This window comes from Podarcis vaucheri, assembly GCF_965113315.1.
Source record: "Podarcis vaucheri genome assembly, chromosome: 10".
NCBI lineage: Eukaryota > Metazoa > Chordata > Lepidosauria > Squamata > Lacertidae > Podarcis > Podarcis vaucheri.
In genome coordinates this window covers 73,165,713-73,184,785 of record NC_138748.1, presented here as the reverse complement: position 1 = coordinate 73,184,785, position 19,073 = coordinate 73,165,713, and the positions used below count along the sequence as shown (strand labels likewise).

The window sequence follows — 19,073 nt, the reverse complement described above, 5'->3', positions numbered from 1 at the left end:
GTCCCCCGACTTGGTTGGAAGGCTGGCGGGGGGGAGAAGCCTGCTCCTCCCCGTCGCCAGCCCCGCAAACTCGGGAGACAGCGGGAGGCGCAGCGCGCCTTTCCCGCTGTCCCCCGACTTGGTTAGAAGGCTGGCGGAGGGCTTCCCCCTCCTCCAGCCCCGCAAGCTCCCAGAGCCATGCCAAAGCTGCACGCAGCTTCGGCATCGCTCTGGGTCCTGTTCTGGGGGCCCCGCGCCTGGGGGAGGGGGAAATAACTTTTTTCCCCTTTATTCCCCCCCAAAAAAAATCTAGGTGCGTCCTATGGGCCGGTGCGTCCTATAGGGCGAAAAATACGGTAAGTGTGAAAATATATCTGTATAGTACTCCAGAAAAAAAATAATGTTGATGTCCCAAGTTCTGGTGTCGCGAGAGAGGGAGGAAACTCCTTTTTCTTCCACCCGCTTACTCCATAATGTTCTGATTCCCCCTTGCAGCCGGCCGAGTCCCTGCGGCTGTTCAAGGTGGCGGCTGAGAAGCACCAGAACATGTACCGGCTGGCCATGACGGGGTCTGGCATCGACAGGCACCTCTTCTGCCTCTACGTGGTCTCGCGCTACCTGGGGGTCGACTCACCCTTCCTTGCCAAGGTGACGCAACTTGGGGCTTTGTCCACCCTCCCCGCCCACCTGGACTGGGCAGGTTGAGCCCCGATGCGCAGCCAGGGGCTCCCTGCGATTGGCGTCCCGCAACTCCTCGCACGTCCAGCGAAGGCTGCTGACCCAGGTGCTTTTGCAGGGGCGTGGGTGGGGGGTGGAACCGCCACTCACTCTGTCCCTGCCCTGCCGCCCGTAGGTGCTGTCTGAGCCCTGGCGCCTCTCCACCAGCCAGACCCCCCAGCAGCAGATCAAAATGTTCGACATGGAAGCCAATCCGAACCACGTCTCCTCAGGAGGGGGCTTCGGCCCAGTGAGTAGGCGCTGTGTAAAAGACAGGGGGAGAATGGGAAAAGGCTTTCTGGGGACCCCAGGGTGGGTGGAGGGGAGTGGGGGGGCAATGGAGGTGTTTAAAAGGAAGAGCCGACGTAGCTCAAACATCTGCTTGGCATGTAGAAAGTTCCGGGTTGACTCCTTGACATTCCCAGGGAAACCTGGGTCGCCCATTTCTGGGGGACAGGGGGCAGGCAGGTGTGGGGGACTCCCTGGTCATGAATGGAGCCCCTGAAGGACCAGGTGTGCAGCCTGGGAGTCATTTTGGACCCACAGCTGTCCATGGAGGCGCAGGTTAATTCTGTGTCCAGGGCAGCTGTTTATCAGCTCCATCTGGTACGCAGGATGAGACCCTACCTGCCCGCAGACTGTCTCACAAGAGTGGTGCACGCTCTGGTTATCTCCCACTTGGACTACTGCAATGCGCTCTATGTGAGGCTACCTTTGAAGGTGACCTGGAAAATACAACTAATCCATAATATGGCAGCTAGACTGGGGACTGGGGGCTGCCACCAAGACCACATAACACCAGTCCTGAAAGACTTTCATTGGCTCCTAGTACGTTTCCGAGCACAATTCAAAGTGTTGGTGCTGACCTTTCAAGCCCTAAACCCAGGGGTCAGCAACCAGTTTGACCAGCCCACGAGCCTCCCCCGAACTGAGCCTCCTGCTCACGTGTTGCGCTAAACAGGAGCGGCGCAACGCGGGGACTTGCTTCCGTGGCACCGAAAACTGTTCATGCACAAACACCGAAAATTGTGTCTGCGCAGACGCAGAAAATCCTCTCCCGCCCACGGAGGGATCTCCGCAGGACCAATCCGGCGCAGGCAAGATAAACCTTGCTGACCTCTGCCCTAAACGGCCTCAAAGGCCCAGTATACCCAAAGGAGTGTCTCCACCCCCCATTGTTCAGCCTAGACACTGAGGTCCAGCTCCGAGGGCCTTTTGGTGGTTCCCTCCTTGCAAGAAGCCAAGTTACAGGGAACCAGGCAGAGGGCCTTCTCGGTGGTGGCACCCGCCCTGTGGAACGCCCTCCCATCAGATGTCAAAGAGATAAAGAACTATCTGACTTTTAGAAGATACCTAAAGGCAGCCTTGTATCAGGAGGTTTTCAATGTGTTTTATTATATTTTTATACATGTTGGAAGCAATCCAGTCAGCTGGGTGGGGTACAAATAATAAATTTGTTGTTGGTGATAGACCCCAGGAAGCTGGCATTGAAATGCAGGCATCCTCTGACATCTGCCGGTGCCACTAGCCCCTACTGCCCCTCTGCCTTTAGTGCACTTTCCCTCTGGTGTGGAACTGGCCACCCCACTTCTGCCGTGGGCCTCAGCGCCTCTCCCTCTCCTCCCTGCAGGTGGCTGACGACGGTTATGGCGTCTCCTACATCATTGCTGGAGAGAACCTGATCACTTTCCACGTCTCCAGCAAGTTCTCCAGCCCTGAGACGGTGAGCGTGCCTGGGGAGGCAGGGTTGGGGTCTCCTGGGGGCTACGGGGATGAGGCCCATTTGGGAAAGTGCCTTGGGCATCCCTTTGCTGTCCAGGACGGGCCCTTCTCTCCCTTTGTTATACGAAGAGTCTGCTGGATTCGGCCAATGGCCCATTGAGTCCGGCTCCCTGTTCTCGCAGTGGCCAACAAAGATGCCTGTGGGAAACCTTGTAAGCAGGATTTGAACGCAAGAGGACTCTCCCCTCTTCTGGTTTCCAGCAACTGGTTATTTTAGAAGCATTGCTGATTCAACTTCAGAGACAGAGCATAGCCTTATGATCCTCCATGACTTTGTCTAATCCTCTTTTGAAGCCATCCAACTTGGGGGGGGGAGGATCACTGTTTCCTGTAGCAGTGAGTTCCATAGTTAATGTGCGGCATGAAGAAGTTCTTTTCTCCATCCTGAATCTTCCAACGTTCAGCTTCACCGGACTTCCACAAGGGAGAAAAACTTCCATCGGTCCTCTTTCACCGTCCCAAACATAATAACATAATCCTCTATCATGCCACCTCTCTCTTGCTAAAGTCCCAAATGCTGCAACCGTTCCACTCCCTTGGTCATTTTGACTGCCCTTTCCCGAACCTTTGTTGTTTTGTTGTTTAGTCGTGTCCAACTCTTCGTGACCCCCTGGACCAGAGCACGCCAGGCACTCCTGTCTTCCACTGCCTCCCGCAGTTTGGTCAAACTCATGCTGGTAGCTTCAAGAACACTGTCCAACCATCTCATCCTCTGTCGTCCCCTTCAGCTTGTGCCCTCCATCTTTCCCAACATCAGGGTCTTTTCCAGGGAGTCTTCTCTTCTCATGAGGTGGCCAAAGTCTTGGAGCCTCAGTTTCACGATCTGTCCTTCCAGTGAGCACTCAGGGCTGATTTCCTTTTTTTTTTATAATATTTTTTATTAGTTTTACAAAAGTTTTTATAACAGACAAACACAAAAAAGAAGACAAACAAACAAACAAGTATAATTTCATAATGTCATTTCATAAACTTCTTTCCTCGGACTTCCCCATACCTCCCCTTTCTGCATCCTCATGTCCAAATTTTATAGCAACTTATAAATGTTTTTTCCAACTCTAATTCGTCATAGTCCTTTCTTATTCTAATCTTATATTACTGCAACCCTTTCTCTCTATAGAATCTCGACATTCTAAACTTCATCAAGTTTATAGTAGTCCTTAAGATAAATCTTGAATTTCTTCCAATCTTCTTCCGCAGTCTCCTTTCCCTGGTCTCGAATTCTGCTCGTCATTTCCGCCAATGTCATATAGTCAATCACTTTCATCTGCCATTCTTCCACGGTGGGTAGATCTTGTGTCTTCCAATACTTTGCGATCAGTATTCTTGCTGCTGTTGTTGCGTACATAAAGAAAGTTCTATCCTTTTTTTGCACCAATTGGCCGACAATGCCCAAGAGAAAGGCCTCTGGTTTCTTAAGAAAGGTATATTTAAATACCTTTTTCATTTCATTATATATCATCTCCCAGAAGACCTTAATCTTCGGGCATGTCCACCAAAGATGATAAAAAGTACCTTCAGTTTCCTTACATTTCCAGCATTTATTGTCAGGCAAATGGTAAATTTTTGCTAGCTTAACTGGGGTCATGTACCACCTGTATACCATTTTCATCACATTTTCCTTTAAGGCACTACATGCCGTAAATTTAATTCCGGTGTTCCACAACCTTTCCCAGTCAGCAGACATAATATTATGACCAATGTCCTGTGCCCACTTAATCATAGCTGATTTAACTATTTCATCTTGTGTGTTCCATTTCAGCAGCAAGTTATACATTCTTGACAAATTCTTAGTATTGGGTTCTAGCAGTTCTGTCTCGAGTTTTGATTTTTCCACCTGGAAGCCAATTTTCCTGTCTTGTTTAAAAACCTCCGTTATTTGATAATAGTGGAGCCAATCTTGTACTTTGGGTTTTAGTTTTTCATGGCTCTTTAATTTCAGTTTCTCTCCATCCTGTTCTAAAATCTCACAATACTTTGGCCATCCGACCTCCATATTAACTTTCTTATGGGCCTTCGCCTCTAAGGGTGACAACCATCTAGGGGTTTTGTTTTCCAACAGGTCTTTATATCTCATCCAAACATTGAACAACGCTTTCCTTACAATGTGATTTTTAAAGGCACTATGCACTTTGATTTTGTCATACCATAAATATGCATGCCAACCGAATGCGTTATTGAAACCTTCTAAGTCCAAGATATCTGTATTCTCGAGGAGCATCCACTCTTTCAGCCAGCAGAATGCTGCTGCCTCATAGTACAATTTTAAGTCCGGCAGGGCAAATCCCCCTCTTTCTCTTGCATCTGTTAATATTTTATATTTTATTCTGGGCTTTTTGCCCTGCCAGACAAATTTCGCAATATCTTTCTGCCACCTCTTGAAACAGTCCATCTTGTCAATAATCTGCAAAGTTTGAAACAAAAATAACATTCTAGGCAATACATTCATCTTAATTACTGCAATTCGGCCTAACATTGATAATCTCAAATTTGACCATATTTCTAAGTCTTTTTTAATTTCTAACCAACATTTTTCATAATTGTCCTTATATAAATTCAAATTTTTAGATGTTAAATTAACCCCTAGGTATTTCACCTTCTTAACCACCATCAAACCCGTCTCTTCTTGAAACTTATTCTTCTCCATATCTGTCAGGTTTTTCCCTAAGACTTTAGTTTTTTGTTTATTCAATTTAAATCCAGCTACCTGGCCAAATTGTTGAATTATCTCCAACACCTTTTTTGTGCTAGTGTATGGCTCTTGTAAAGTCAGAACTAAGTCATCTGCGAAAGCCCTTAACTTGTAATGTTTTGCTCCGACCTGTACACCTTTAACTTGCTGGTCCTCTCTAATCATGTTCAGCAACACCTCCAGGACCGAAATAAAAAGCAATGGGGAAATTGGGCACCCCTGTCGTGTTCCTTTTTCTATCTTAAGTTCCTCAGTTATTACATTGTTTACAATCAACTTAGCTTTTTGTTCGGAATATATTGCACCCATACCATTCTCAAAACCTTGTCCTACCCCCATCCCATGAAGGTTCTTTTTCATAAAACTCCAAGAAATGTTGTCAAAGGCTTTCTCCGCATCCACAAATATCAAAACTGCTTTAGTATTTATGTTCACCTCTAACTTTTCCAAAATGTCTATTATATTCCTAACATTGTCTGAGAGGTGTCTCTTTGGGAGAAAGCCTGCTTGGTCTCCATGAATCTTTTCCATCAGTACTCTTTTGAATCTTTTTGCTAAAATGTCTGCAAAAATTTTGTAATCCACATTGAGTAACGAGATTGGGCGGTAGTTCTTCAATTGAGTCTTTTCAGTCTCTGTCTTTGGTATGAGTGAAATATATGCTTCTTTCCACGATTCAGGTGCCTTTTTTCCCTCTAAGATCTCATTACAGACATCCTTTAACGGTTGTATCAACCATTCCTTTAACGATTTGTAATATCTGGAAGTCAGTCCATCTGGCCCTGGAGATTTGCCCAATTGCATGTCCTGAATGGCACCCTCTATCTCTTGTTCTGTTATTCTCTGGTTTAGATCCACCTTACTTTGAGGAGAGATTTTTTGTAATCCATGTTTATTAAGGAATTTATCTATGTCTTCTTCATTTTGTAATCCTTGGGAATAAAGTTTTTTGAAATAACTCACAAAACAGTTTCTTATCTCATTTGGTTTAGATATGGTCCTTCCATCCACTTCCAAACTTGAAACTGTATTTAATTTCTGTCTTTTCTTGAGTTGCCATGCCAAGAGTTTGCCACATTTGTCTGCCGACTCAAATGTCTTTTGTCTCATTTGCTTTATTTTCCACTCTATCTCTTGGTTCATCAATTCCATATATTGTGTTTGATACAATTTAATCTCCCTCAAAATCTCCTGGGACTTTGGTTTTGACCTTAATTTTTTCTCTCCTTCTTTTATCTTTTCCAAAAATTTTTCTCTTTTCTCCTTCTGCTTTCTCTTCTTTATTGAGTTTTGTTGAATCAAAAACCCTCGCATCACAGCTTTACTTGCGTCCCAGATCACTCTTCTTTCCACATCGCCCCTTAGATTGATTTCAAAATAGTCCTTTAAGGTTTTTTGGGCCTTCAAGTGGAGCTCTCTATCTCGAAACAGGGTGTCATTCATTCTCCATCTAAACTGACCAGTTGTTGTAAGTTTCATTTCCATCTTCACGGCGTTATGGTCGGAGCAGGTTTTTGGGCAGATTTCTACCTTCTTAATCTTCGGAGCCATTCCACTAGTAATCCAGATTTGGTCGATTCTGGTCCAGGTCATCTTTGCTTGGGAGAAAAAGGTTCCCTCTCTTTCAAGAGGGTTCCTTGTTCTCCAAATGTCTATTAAGTCCATATTTTCAGTCATTTCAAAAAAAGTCTTCGGGAGTCTCCCTTCTTTAGTGAGTATCAGTCTTTGTGTCTTGTCCATGTTTGTAGAAACTACACCATTCATATCTCCCATGATTATCATGTTATATTCCAAATAGTCCATCAGGGTTTCATGAAGTTTTTTGAAAAATTCTGCTTTACCTTCATTTGGTGCATAAATCCCAATTATCAAAAATTTTTCTCCTTGTGCTTGAATCTCCACCGCTAAATATCTTCCTTCTTCATCTTTAAAAATCATTTTTGGGGCCCACTTCTCTTTTACATAAATCACAACTCCTCTTTTTTTCACTTTGTCCGACGAGATAAATTCTTGTCCCAATTTTTTATTCATAAGCAGTCTCCTGTGGGCTCTGGTTATGTGAGTTTCCTGTAAACAAATCACGTTTGTTTGGTCAAACTCATGCTGGTAGCTTCAAGAACACTGTCCAACCATCTCATCCTCTGTCGTCCCCTTCTCCTTGTGCCCTCCATCTTTCCCAACATCAGGGTCTTTTCCAGGGAGTCTTCTCTTCTCATGAGGTGGCCAAAGTCTTGGAGCCTCAGTTTCACGATCTGTCCTTCCAGTGAGCACTCAGGGCTGATTTCCTTCAGAATGGAGAGGTTTGATCTTCTTGCAGTCCATGGGACTCTCCAGAGTCTCCTCCAGCACCATGATTCAAAAGCATAAATTCTTCGGCGCTCAGCCTTCTTTATGGTCCAGCTCTCACTTCCATACATCACTACTGGGAAAACCATGGCTTTAACTATACGGACCTTTGTTGGCAAGGTGATGTCTCTGCTTTTTAAGACGCTGTCTAGGTTTGCCATCGCCTTTCTCCCAAGGAGCAGGCGTCTTTTAATTTCGTGGCTGCTGTCACCATCTGCAGTGATCTTCCCGAACCTTTACCAACTCTTTTTTCTTCCCCAGGACTCCAAGCGCTTTGGGAAGAACATCCACCGGGCGATGCTGGACATTGCAGCCCTGTTTGAAACGCCTCCCAAGAAAGTGGCCGACTGAGCTTGGACTGGGCTTCCGATGGCGGCGACCCCTCTGTCCTGGGCCCACTCTGACCGGAGCCACAAGGAACACACACAGACAGACACACACACCCCAGCCATCTGGCTGCAGAGCTGGCTCCTTCCTGGCAAGCAGAAAGCAAGAGGATGCTTCTGGGCCGTACTGCCAGCTGCTTGCCCCCCCAGCCCTCTCTGCCCGGAGGAAGCACCCCATGGAGGGACCCCAGAGGCTGGCGGGAGATGGGCAAGAGGGTGGGGCAGGGTGTATTTACGATGTCACACATAAAGGAGGAACGCTTTTGGCTGCGGGTGCCTGGCGCTGAGCCTGTTTTCTAAGCTGCTCTGCTGTAGGTGTCTCTTAGGGAACGGGAAGGGGGGCAGAGGAAATGCGAGTTGGGCAGGGGGGTGGCAGGAGCTGGGGGGCTCCCCCTCAGCTTCTTTCTTGGGCGGTGTGTGCATTTCCAGGGCCCATCCCTCTCCAGCCCCAGACAAGGCACAAAGAATGGATCTTTCCCTGAAAAAATTGCAGGCTTACTCCAGGTATTGGTCAGCAGTCCTAACAACCTTGCCGTGTAGCTGCTGGAGAACAGGGGCACAGTAAGTCGCCTTGCTTTGGGGGCTCACCTGCGCTTCCTTTCACACTGACCCCTTTGTGTTGCAAAGAGAACGTCAGCAGTGTCTGGGCAACACAATGACCATGTACACATGCAATGAACAATCTTTTATATATAGACTACATATAGAATGTATGTAAATGAAAATATCCAATCCCGTGGAATAGTGCTCATGTAATAATGTAGTCCACAGCACTGGATATTTTCGTTGACATACATTCATTCGAAATAAGATGGGTTTGTGAAGCAATTCTATATCTTCCCACCACGCTGACCAAGAATTCTAGTAGTCAGTATCCAGAATCACTGTTCAGTGTTGGACATCATATTTGCTGAAGACACAAAGCTTCACAGCTTGTCTGTCATTGTATAAAGTCTGGTAAAGGTAAAGGGACCCCTGACCATTAGGTCCAGTTCTGGCCGACTCTGGGGTTGCGCACTCATCTCACTTTACTGGCTGAGGGAGCCGGCGTACAGCTTCCGGGTCATGTGGCCAGCATGACTAAGCCGCTTCTGGCGAACCAGAGCAGCGCACGGAAACGCCGTTTACCTTCCCGCCGGAGGGGTACCTATTTATCTACTTGCACTTTGACGTGCTTTCAAACTTCTAGGTTGGCAGGAGCAGGGACCAAGCAACGGGAGCTCACCCCGCCGTGGGGATTCGAACCTTCCGATCGGCAAGTCCTAGGCTCTGTGGTTTAACCCACAGTGCCACCCGTGTCCCATAAAGTCTGTTACCTCACTTCATTTAATGATTTTCAGAGACTTTGAGACTAAAGATTTCGTTTTGGACGTGTTATGGTTTGAAGGAATGCTATAAAAGATTGTTTATTGCATATGTACATGGTCATCATGTTGCCTACTCCAGGTATTGGTCAGCAGTCATAACCTCCTTGCCGCATAGCTGCTGGAGAACAGGGGCAGAGGACGCCCCCTTGCTTTGGGGGCTCACCTGCACTTCTGTTTTCCTGGGGAAAACTTCCAAACTTTGCCGCTGAATTGGAGCAAGCAACCATCAGGGTTTCCCCAGAGGACATTTCATCTGATTTAATTCCAAAGAGCTGGTTTTCCAGGGGAAAGCAGCGTGGCAAACAGGAAACCACTCGGATAGGAAAGGCAGAAAATCCCTGGGGCCAGTGCTTTCTGGGCAAGCACAACTGGACGTGTGGCAAAGCCCCTCTGTCGGACCAATGGTCTTTCTTGCTCAGTATTGTAACACAAGTCGGGCGCCAACTCTCTGCAAGACTCCAGGAGGTTCCCAGCACTGTGGTTCCTTTGGAGTCCTGAGACATGGCAGAGACTGTCATAGCTTCAAGAAATATGGTTTATTCACCTATTTGCACCTTCAGCCTGCATGGAGGGGGTCCAGATCTCACAGCACAGTCGTTTCAAGAGGGGCTTGCCCCCTACACCACTGCCGCCTTAGAGTCCAAGGCATCTCTCCCAGCCGGCCTTCAGCCAGCCTGCCCAAGATGGATCCCAGTCTTTTCTCCGCCATCTCCTTCCCAGAACACCTTGCTAAACAACCTTCTATTCCACACTCAGTTACGTTGGCAACCTTCCAGACCCCCCAGACTCTATTGGCTATTGGCAATGCATCATTGGAGCCCAATTTGCAAGGCTGGGCCCAGGTCAACAGCCTTGCTCAGGGAGAGGAGGAAGGGGCCACAGAGGGATGCCCTGGCCCTCGACTGCAGCACAGGCCCTTCCTGCTCTCGTCCACGTTGAAGCTGCCTAATGGGTCCCAGTTTCTTAGTGCCACGAAAACTCAACTGAATCCAAAAAGTGTGCAACTCTGAACCCCAAAGGAGGCAGTTTTTGAGCATCCCTGCTGGGAGAGCTTTTTGGAGATTATTTGCAAGTCTTGGGTTCGACTTAAGCAGCCCAGTCGTACAAATGCTTACACAGGAGTAAGTTGCACTGAGCCCACTGGGGCTTCCCCAAGAGTCTTGCAGCCTCCCCACACCCACCCAACATTTTTCTTGGCCAACACTGCCAGTCCCTTCATCTTTCCTCAAAGGATTTGCCACTGGGGGTGTGCTGAGCACAGGTCAGATCTTAAGGTGGGCATGAAGACGAGGCTGGCATGAGGGAGCTTCTCCAAAGAAGGGCCAGGCAGGGCAAGAAGCAGGCCAAGCCCAAGAACTGTGTCACACAACTGCGGATTGCCCAGCGAGGGAAAATGGGGAGGAGAGGTCCTCTGGGCTTGGCACATCCACTGTGGTTGCTGTGATTCTGGGCAGCTGCATCTTCTACAGGCCCCCTGCCCTGACTGCATCACCTTCATATATCTTTGTGTCTCGTGGATTTCCACAACAGTTCCCCATAAACATACCATCACCACCCCCTCTAGGCTATGGAAGAAAAGATCTTCTGCCACAGTTGAAGGAGTGATTCCGGAAGGTGCCAAAGAAGTTTCTGGTGGAGAATGTTGCGAAAAGATACCAGGTTTCCAGAAAACCGTCACCACCTGCTGTACCAGCTAGAGGCCTCCCTTCTTTTGCCCATTTCCCCAAAAGTGCCATTGTCCATACTTTTCGCTGCCCCACTGAGAGATGAGACCGACCTAAGCCTTTTCAGATTTGGGGCTACCTCAACTGATGCAGGTGGCGCTGTGGGTTAAACCACAGAGCCTAGGACTTGCCAATCAGAAGGTCAGTGGTTCAAATCCCCACAAAGGGGTGAGCTCCCGTTGCTTGGTCCCTGCTCCTGCCAACCTAGCAGTTTGAAAGCACGTCAAAGTGCAAGTAGATAAATAGGTACCACTCCGGCAGGAAGGTAAAGGGCGTTTCCGTGCACTGCTCTGGTTCGCCAGAAGCGGCTCAGTCATGCTGGCCACATGACCCAGAAGCTGTACGCCGGCTCCCTTGGCCAATAAAGCGAGATGTGCACCGCAACCCCAGAGTCGGCCACGACTGGACCTAATGGTCAGGGGTCCCTTTACCAACTGCCTTCTTGACCCTGTGCCACACCGTCTGCCCTCTGCAGCCCTGCCTCCTCGCTCCTGCAAGACTTTTATCTTCAGCTATGCTATCGCTTTGGACGTGCTAAGGAAAAGTCTCCCCATCCCCTGAAGGTCATACAGCAAACATGCCCAGGGAGGTTTCGGACTCTCCTCCTTGCTTGGAGGTTTCTAAGCAGAAGTTGGATGGCCCTCTATCATGGATGCTTTGGCTGAGATCCCTGCATTGCAGGGGGTTGGACTAGATGGCTCTTGGAGGTAGCTTCCAAGTCTACAATATTATGATTCTATGGGTCATTGCCTGCCACAGCCAGTCCCACTTTGATCCCGATCAGGCTTGAACAGAGAGCAAAGCTAACCAGGCATGATCTAGACACACACACACACACGCAGCATGGCATCTTCTGCTTTGGACTACAGATCCCCTCATCTGCTGCCTCCGTGGCCATCTGACGCAGGGGCTGATGGGTATTGTAGTCCAACCAGCTGGAGGACACCAGGGGAGAGAAGGCCGCCCCAGAGCCAGGAAGGGTTAGGAGCCCCTAGCCTTTGATGCATGAAAATCGGGACTTGCTTTAGAGCAGGGGTCAGCAAACATTTTCAGCAGAGGGCCGGTCCACTGTCCCTCAGACGTTGTGGGGGGCCGGACTATATTTTTTGGGGGGAAATGAACGAATTCCTATACCCCACAAATAACCCAGAGATGCATTTTAAATAAAAGGACACATTCTACTCATGTAAAAACACACTGATTCCCGGACCGTCCGTGGGCTGGATTGAGAAGGCGATTGGGCCGGATCCGGCCCCCGGGCCTTGGTTTGCCTACCCATGCTTTAGAGGGCCCCAATTTCCATGTATCTCCTTAAAAAAACATAGCCCCCCCACAGAAAACGAAGAGAGACGGTGCATTCTACATGCTCAAGAGAGGTTTATTGCTACTACTGTGCTGCTGCCTGCCTGAGTTGGCATCCAGAGTCAGAGCAAGGGAGCTGGGGGGGGGCTGATTTGAGAGAGGGAGAAAGGGGATGTGTAGTGAGGGTCTGTGCAGGGCTGGAAACAGGAGACCGGGGCCTCCAGGCACCCACCCAGGGCAGGGCAGGTTGCAGTGTGTGCTGAAGCTTCCAGGATTCATGCCCACCAGGTGTGCTTGTCTACACCTTGCAGACGAAGGGGTTCCGGTCGTAGCAGGAATCGTTGTCCCACAGCATGAACCCTGGGAAAGGGGAGAGAGGGAGGAGTCAGTCCTGGGAAACCTGCCCCATAAGAATATCCGAAGAGCCTGTTTTTGCAGAGTCCGACCACATGCCCCAAAAGGAAACCTGCAGGACCCCAGCCCCAGAGCTCTCTGCCCTCCTGCGGTTTCCAGCAACTAGGATTCAGAAGCCTTGCTGCCCCTGACCATGGAGGCAGAGAATAATAATAATAATAATAATAATAATAATAATAATAATAATAATAATAATAATTTATTTATTTATACCCCACCTTCCCCAGTTAAGGCTGGGCTCAGGGCAGCTAACATCAGGTATAAAAACAATGGATTAAAATACAACTTTAAAACAAGATTAAAGTACAGCATTAAAATGCAGCCTTATTTCAGTAGAAACTCAAATCAAAATCGTTTTGCGGATGAAAACATCGAATCTTCACCAAAGCCAACTCTCCAGACTGGTCCTACGTGGGCCAGAAAAAAGTCCCCAAGTAGGAGTTCCATCACAGAAAAAGAAAGGAAAGAGGAAAGAGGGGAAGGGGATCAAGTGGATTCCAAGCCAAAGGCCAGGCCCTGCGGAAAGGCCCTTCGGAAAGAAATCAGATCCCGCAGGCCCCTGGTCTCATGAGAGAGAGCGTTCCACCAAGTCGGGGCCAGTGCTGAAAAGGCCCTGGCTCTGGTTGAGGCTAATCTGACTTCCTTAGGGCCCGGGACCGCTAGGGTGTTGCTATTTATGGACCTTAAGGTCCTCCGTGGGGCGTACCAGGAGAGGCGGTCCCATAGGTACGAGGGTCCTAGGCCATGAATAGCCAATGTGGCCAGTAGCCATTGCTAGCCGTCGCCTCCATGAATTGGTCCTTTTAAAAAAAGGACTGGGTTGCCTCCTGTGGCAGCGAGTTCCATAGCTCTTTCCCCTCCTGTTCACCGCAGACCCTGCTACAAAGCAGAACGTTGCCACGGGAACCCACCTAACAAATGTCACACTGCCTTTATATTTCCATTTGTGTCGCACCCCACTGAGTTCTCATTGCAACAGCCTGAGGCAGGGAGTTCCGCAGGTTAACAGCGTCGAGCGTGAATGATTCCTGCCGCGAACGCTGCCTGGTGCCCAGAACGGAGCGACCCTCCTAAATCCCCCTCTCTCTCGCACACTTCCTCACCTGAAGACTCATCCAGTGCAGCGCAATGCTCGCCTTTCAGGGCAGGATAGCTCTTGTACTTTTCCCAGGCTGTGTAGCTCACGGGGCTGCCGTCTGCCCAGGCCCAGGTGGTGCTCTGCAAATGGGGAAGACGAAAAATGCATCTGGGAACCAGGATTTGGAACATTTAGGGGTCGAGCTTTCAGAAAAACCCAGCAAGGCGCTACGTAACATTTTTTAAAAATAAAATAAAATACAACACAACAAATGCATAAATAAATACTGCTTGGTAGAAAGAAACTCATCTCAAAGGATTCTGTGAAGAACACCATTTTTTTAGGCGGCATCTAAAAGAAGGTAGGGATGTCAGCCTGAATAGCTCAGCTGGTTAGAGCGTGGTGCTGATAACGCCAAGGTTGCAGGTTTGATCCCCGTATGGGACAGCTGCATTGCAGGGGGTTGGACTAGATGATCGTCAGGGTCCCTTCCAACTGTACAATGTGAGGAGTTCAGCCTACACAGGAGTAGGACCCTGGCAGAGACACGTGCCTGACTGGCATGTTCCCTCCCTCCTGGTCAATCGTTTGGGAGCTTTGAAAGCTTTCTTCAGCCCAAACATCACAGCGACCAATGCCAACCGACACCGGCACATTTAGGGATCTGCAGAGTTCGCGCAACTTGCGTAACAGACCTCAGCATTTTGGCTAATCTACTTTATCTACATATAAACACACACGGAGCACTGCAACATGGCTCCCTCTCTCTCCAGCATCAGACAGCAAAGAGAAAAAGAACAAAGGACAATAGTCCCACTTCACACAGGAACACAAACATCCTGTCTCCATCACTTCCCACTCGGTGGAGTCAAAACACATACCGTCATATGATAGACAACAATCCCATGACTGCAAACCTGGAGCAGGAATTCTAACATACAATGTTATGGTTCGCACTGAACTTCCCCTGGCAGGGAGTTCCGCAGGGCAAAGCCTCCCACACCAAAGGCTTGGTCCCTAGTAGGTAAAACCTCTGTTTATGCGCATGTGACAACAAATCAATAGAATTCCTTCATCATATCTTGTTTAATTGTCCTTTATATATTGTTCCCCGTTCAAGGATTCTGAGTTCAATCATTTTGGAAACTGTTGCTAAACCACTGATTTACATCTAGCTTATCTACTCCAGGACTTATAGAACATTACAGGTTGCAAGATTCCCGAATTCTGTTCTTTCATATAAAAGACTTCATGGAATGCTGCATGACTATTAAAATCTAGTAAATTCTATCCACCATCTTTATATTCAAGGCCACAATATGGTACATCTAGAGACTGTATGTAATGTGAAGGAGATTATGCGTTGAAATATTTTAGTTGATATTTTAAAATGTAAAATGCTATTTTATTTTATTTACTGATTGGTTTTACCTGGTGGGCTTATAGCCGAATAAAGTATTATCTATCTATCTATCTTGGTCCCTAGTAAAGGCCGACCAAACCTCAGGGGCTGTGTGGGGAACCCCCAGAAGTGCCCTGTCCGAGGATAACTGTGTTTGGGGCTGTGGAAATACTGCATTCAGGTGAGAGCCTGAATTCTCCCCTCCAGGAATTTCCCAGGTGCTCTGGCCCCTCCTACATGGAAACATGGATGCTGGGACGTCAACACGCGTCGCAAGCAACAGCGGCATATGGGGGCATATTCCTGCATCGCAGGGGGTTGGGATAGACGACCCTCGGGGGGCCCTTCCAAGGCCACAATTCTTTGGTGGGCAATGATGCTTCTCACTCACCCTGCCAGGGATGGAGAGCCCAAACCAGACGTCGTCGTCGTCCCATCTCTGGGCTTGCTGCAGGAACCTGGCCACGGCGTTGTGCTCGTTCCTGTCCAGAAGGGAGGCCAAGTGTCCCCCCAGGCGCTGGCATTCATTCTGGTCGAGGGAGGGGAAAAGGTGAGTCCAAGGTATTCAGAATACTGGGTAATGTTCTGGTTGCCTTATCTCAAAAAGGAGTTGGAGAAGGTTCAGAACCAAAATTATCAATGGGGTGGGGAGACTCCCCTGTGGGGAACGGGGGCAGAGTTTGGGACTTCTTAGCTTATAGAAATTTAATAAATACAGAAATTTAATAAATAGAGGGGAAGGGGGGCAGAGTTTGGGACTTTTTAGCTTATAGAAATTTAATAAATACAGCCGTATCTTGGAACTCAAACGCCTTGGCTCCCGAACAAATCGGCACCCGAACGATCAAAACCCGGAAGTGAGTGTTCCGGTTTTTGAACAATTTTCAGAAGCCAAACGTCGGGCGTGGCTTCCGCTGCTTCCGATTGGCTGCAGGAGCTTGGAGCTAGGTTGGCAGGAGCTGGGACAGAGCAACGGGAGCTCACCCCGTCACGGGGATTCGAACCGCATCCCTACTCATGTTGCTAGTGGGACCCACAAAGGGGGAGGGCTCCCTCCCACCCCATTTTGGGGGGAGCCCTTTTTACGCTGCTCACCTCCGCATGCTGCCAGGACACCTCCTGGGGGAAGTAACCGTAGCATTTTCCCTGGAAAGACAGCCAGTTGTTGGGACACTGTGCAGCATGGACACCTCCTGCGTGGGACACAGAGCGTCACCATGAGAGATACAGAACCCCCTGGTTGCCCCCCAGCCACTCATCCTAGGAGAGAGGAGGACAGGGAGGGGCACCTCTGGGTAGCGTGCCCCATTCCAATGGTGGGCACAAAGAGTCTGGGCAGCAGGCTTATTTGCTTATTTGCTATTCTTATTTTATTTTATTTATACAGTGGTACCTCGGGTTAAGTACTTACCGTATTTTTCGCCCCATAGGACGCACTTTTTCCCCTCCAAAAATGAAGGGGAAATGTGTGTGCGTCCTATGGGGCGAATGCAGGCTTTCGCTGAAGCCTGGAGAGCGAGAGGGGTCGGTGCGCACCGACCCCTCTCGCTCTCCAGGCTTCGCGCAGCTCTCCGCAAGGCGCGGGAGCCAGGCGCTGGGCTCCCACGGCTTGCGGAGAGTTGCCTGTTCTGGGGCCTGGCGCCTGGGGGGGGGAAATAATTCCCCCCCTTTATTTCCCCCTAAAAAAACTAGGTGCGCCTTATGGGACAGTGCGTCCTATAGGGCGAAAAATACGGTAATTCGTTCCGGAAGTCCGTTCTTAACCTGAAACTGTTCTTAACCTGAAGCACTACTTTAGCTAATGGGGCCTCCCACTGCCGCCGGAGCACGATTTCTGTTCTCACCCTGAAGCAAAATTCGTAACCCGAGGTACTATTTCTGGGTTAGCGGAGTCTGTAACCTGAAGCGTCTGTAACCCGAGGTACCACTGTATGCCGATCTTGTCAGTCTTTGTTAAATAAATAAAAAAAGGTTCTGACCTCCCTTTGTCACCTCAGCCTGGTCCTCGGACCCTTGTCGGCATAAAAGAGTCCACGAGAAAAGTATCCTTGCGGAGTACTTTCTGCTTTTATTCTTAAAAGTCTTTCTGCCAAAGCGACTGACCAACTATACACACATCACCACTACCAGCTTTCACTAAGCAACCAAGGAACCCAAGAACAAACGGACATTTCTCGCTCTATATATACAACCCAGTGCAGATCTCCAGATCGAGACTTGAGGTGGACAAATTAAAATGACACAGTCAAAAAGCTAGGACCAAAACTCCCAGGCAGCTCTGATTCTCCCTCCTTAGGGAAACTGGCTCCCTCCTTGTTGCCCCTCCTTGTCGCTGGCAAAGGCTTTCTTGCCCCAAGAGGCTTTTGGGAACGGACTGCTTTTAAGGAAAGCACAGCCGCTGTGTTGCTTTTATTGCAATGATCTGTATGTTTGGCTAGATCTCTCTCTCTCTCTCTTACACACCAGTATACACATATATACTATCAAAATTTAATTGCTTTTAAAAAAATTATTGTTCTCCCCTCCCCAAGGGGGTTTTAGCTGTGTTTATTTTTATCTGTAAGCTGCCTTGTGTCCCTCTTAGGGAAAAAGACAGGGTATAAATTCATCACCACCACCACCACCACCAGTGCTTTTTTATGGGGATACACAGGGGTACGCACACCCCTAAACATGTTGTGAATCTTTGTACTTTTGTCCATTTATTTTCCCTGATTTGAACTATAAAAGGGTGATTTTCTTGCATTAAAATGAGTTCCCCTAAACATTTCTTAAAGAAAAAAGCAGGAATAATAGTAATAATAGTAATAATAATAATAATAATAATAATAATAATAATAATAATAGGCACTGGACCAGGATGATCCCCTTAAAATCTTTAGGGGGCAAGAGACAAGCTGGGGGTTCATGCATCCCCACTGGGGTCTTGGAGGAACTCACCACTCATGAAGGGTCCAACTACGAAGCATCCCAGGAGCCCAAGGCTGAAATAGGAAACCAGACCCATCTTCTTGCTTCTTCTTCAGCTCTGGGAAGGAAGAGAGAGAGGAAGAGGAATCAGGAGAAGAGAGGAGGACTCTGTGGTCCTTGCCCATTCAGTGCCAGAAGCAGAAATGTTTGGAGACAACCTTGCCATCCCTGAGCTGACTGCCTGGGGTGGCCAGTGCTGTCTGTTTCTTTTGAAATAATAAAAAATAAGGTCTTATATATACAGTGGTACCTCTGGTTACGTACTTAATTCATTCCAGAGGTCCGTTCTTAACCTGAAACTGTTCTTAACCTGAAGCACCACTTTTGCTAATGGGGCCTCCTGCTGCTGCGGGGACACAATTTCTGTTCTTATCCTGAAGCAAAGTTCTTAACCCGAGGTAATATTTCTGGGTTAGCGGAGTCTGTAACCTGAAGCGTCTGTAACCTGAAGCGTATGTAACCTGAGGTACCACTGTATAATAAATGTTCATAAATGTACCAATGTCTGGAGCAGCATAGGAAGACCTTTCTGAATCCATTTTGACTCCCTGAAACCATTTTGACTCCCAAACTGACCAAATGTTTTCTCTGCAAGGAGGGAGGGGGTGAGGGAACTTTCCCATTGTCTCAGGAATTGAGAAATCACCATCTCAAAGGAATGGCCAGACTACCAGGAAAGGGAATCAGATAAGGCACTATCAGAAAACCTGCCAGACAGGAAAAACAACAACACTCAAATTTCTGCTGTAGACCACGTTTCTGTGATGTAGGTATGACGTATCTGGGGGGTGGTCTTGAGCTCCAGGGCAGGAAATTTAAAATGTCTACATAAGGGCAGGCACGCCTTCGTTCGGGGTCCTCCTCAGGGGAGCACCCTGTTGCAACAGTCAATCAAGATCAGGCTTACTAGCTGCTTT

At 48.3% G+C, this 19,073-nt stretch overlaps 2 protein-coding genes across 5 annotated transcripts in view; one reads left to right on the top strand and one right to left on the bottom strand.

The window, feature by feature from the left end:
• CPT1B (carnitine palmitoyltransferase 1B) overlaps positions 1 to 8,169 on the top strand; it is a 41,893-nt gene extending 33,724 nt beyond the window's left edge. For all 4 annotated transcript variants that reach the window (XM_082238841.1, XM_082238840.1, XM_082238839.1 and 1 more), the window contains 4 exons: positions 475 to 627; positions 833 to 946; positions 2,327 to 2,419; positions 7,775 to 8,169. In XM_082238841.1, coding sequence (XP_082094967.1) covers positions 475 to 627; positions 833 to 946; positions 2,327 to 2,419; positions 7,775 to 7,864 — 450 coding nt within the window. In that variant the 3' untranslated portion in view covers positions 7,865 to 8,169. The remainder of the gene's footprint in view (positions 1 to 474; positions 628 to 832; positions 947 to 2,326; positions 2,420 to 7,774) is intronic.
• Positions 8,170 to 12,392: 4,223 nt separating this feature from the next.
• Positions 12,393 to 18,242, bottom strand: LOC309541461 (struthiocalcin-1-like). Its single transcript, XM_082239348.1, has 5 exons — positions 18,127 to 18,242; positions 16,282 to 16,379; positions 15,578 to 15,715; positions 13,810 to 13,924; positions 12,393 to 12,652 (listed from the first exon to the last, which is right to left on the bottom strand). Exons 1-5 carry the CDS (start codon positions 18,191 to 18,193, stop codon positions 12,591 to 12,593), a joined length of 480 nt encoding a protein of 159 aa, XP_082095474.1. The 5' UTR covers positions 18,194 to 18,242; the 3' UTR covers positions 12,393 to 12,590.
• Between the last annotated feature and the right edge of the window lie 831 nt (positions 18,243 to 19,073).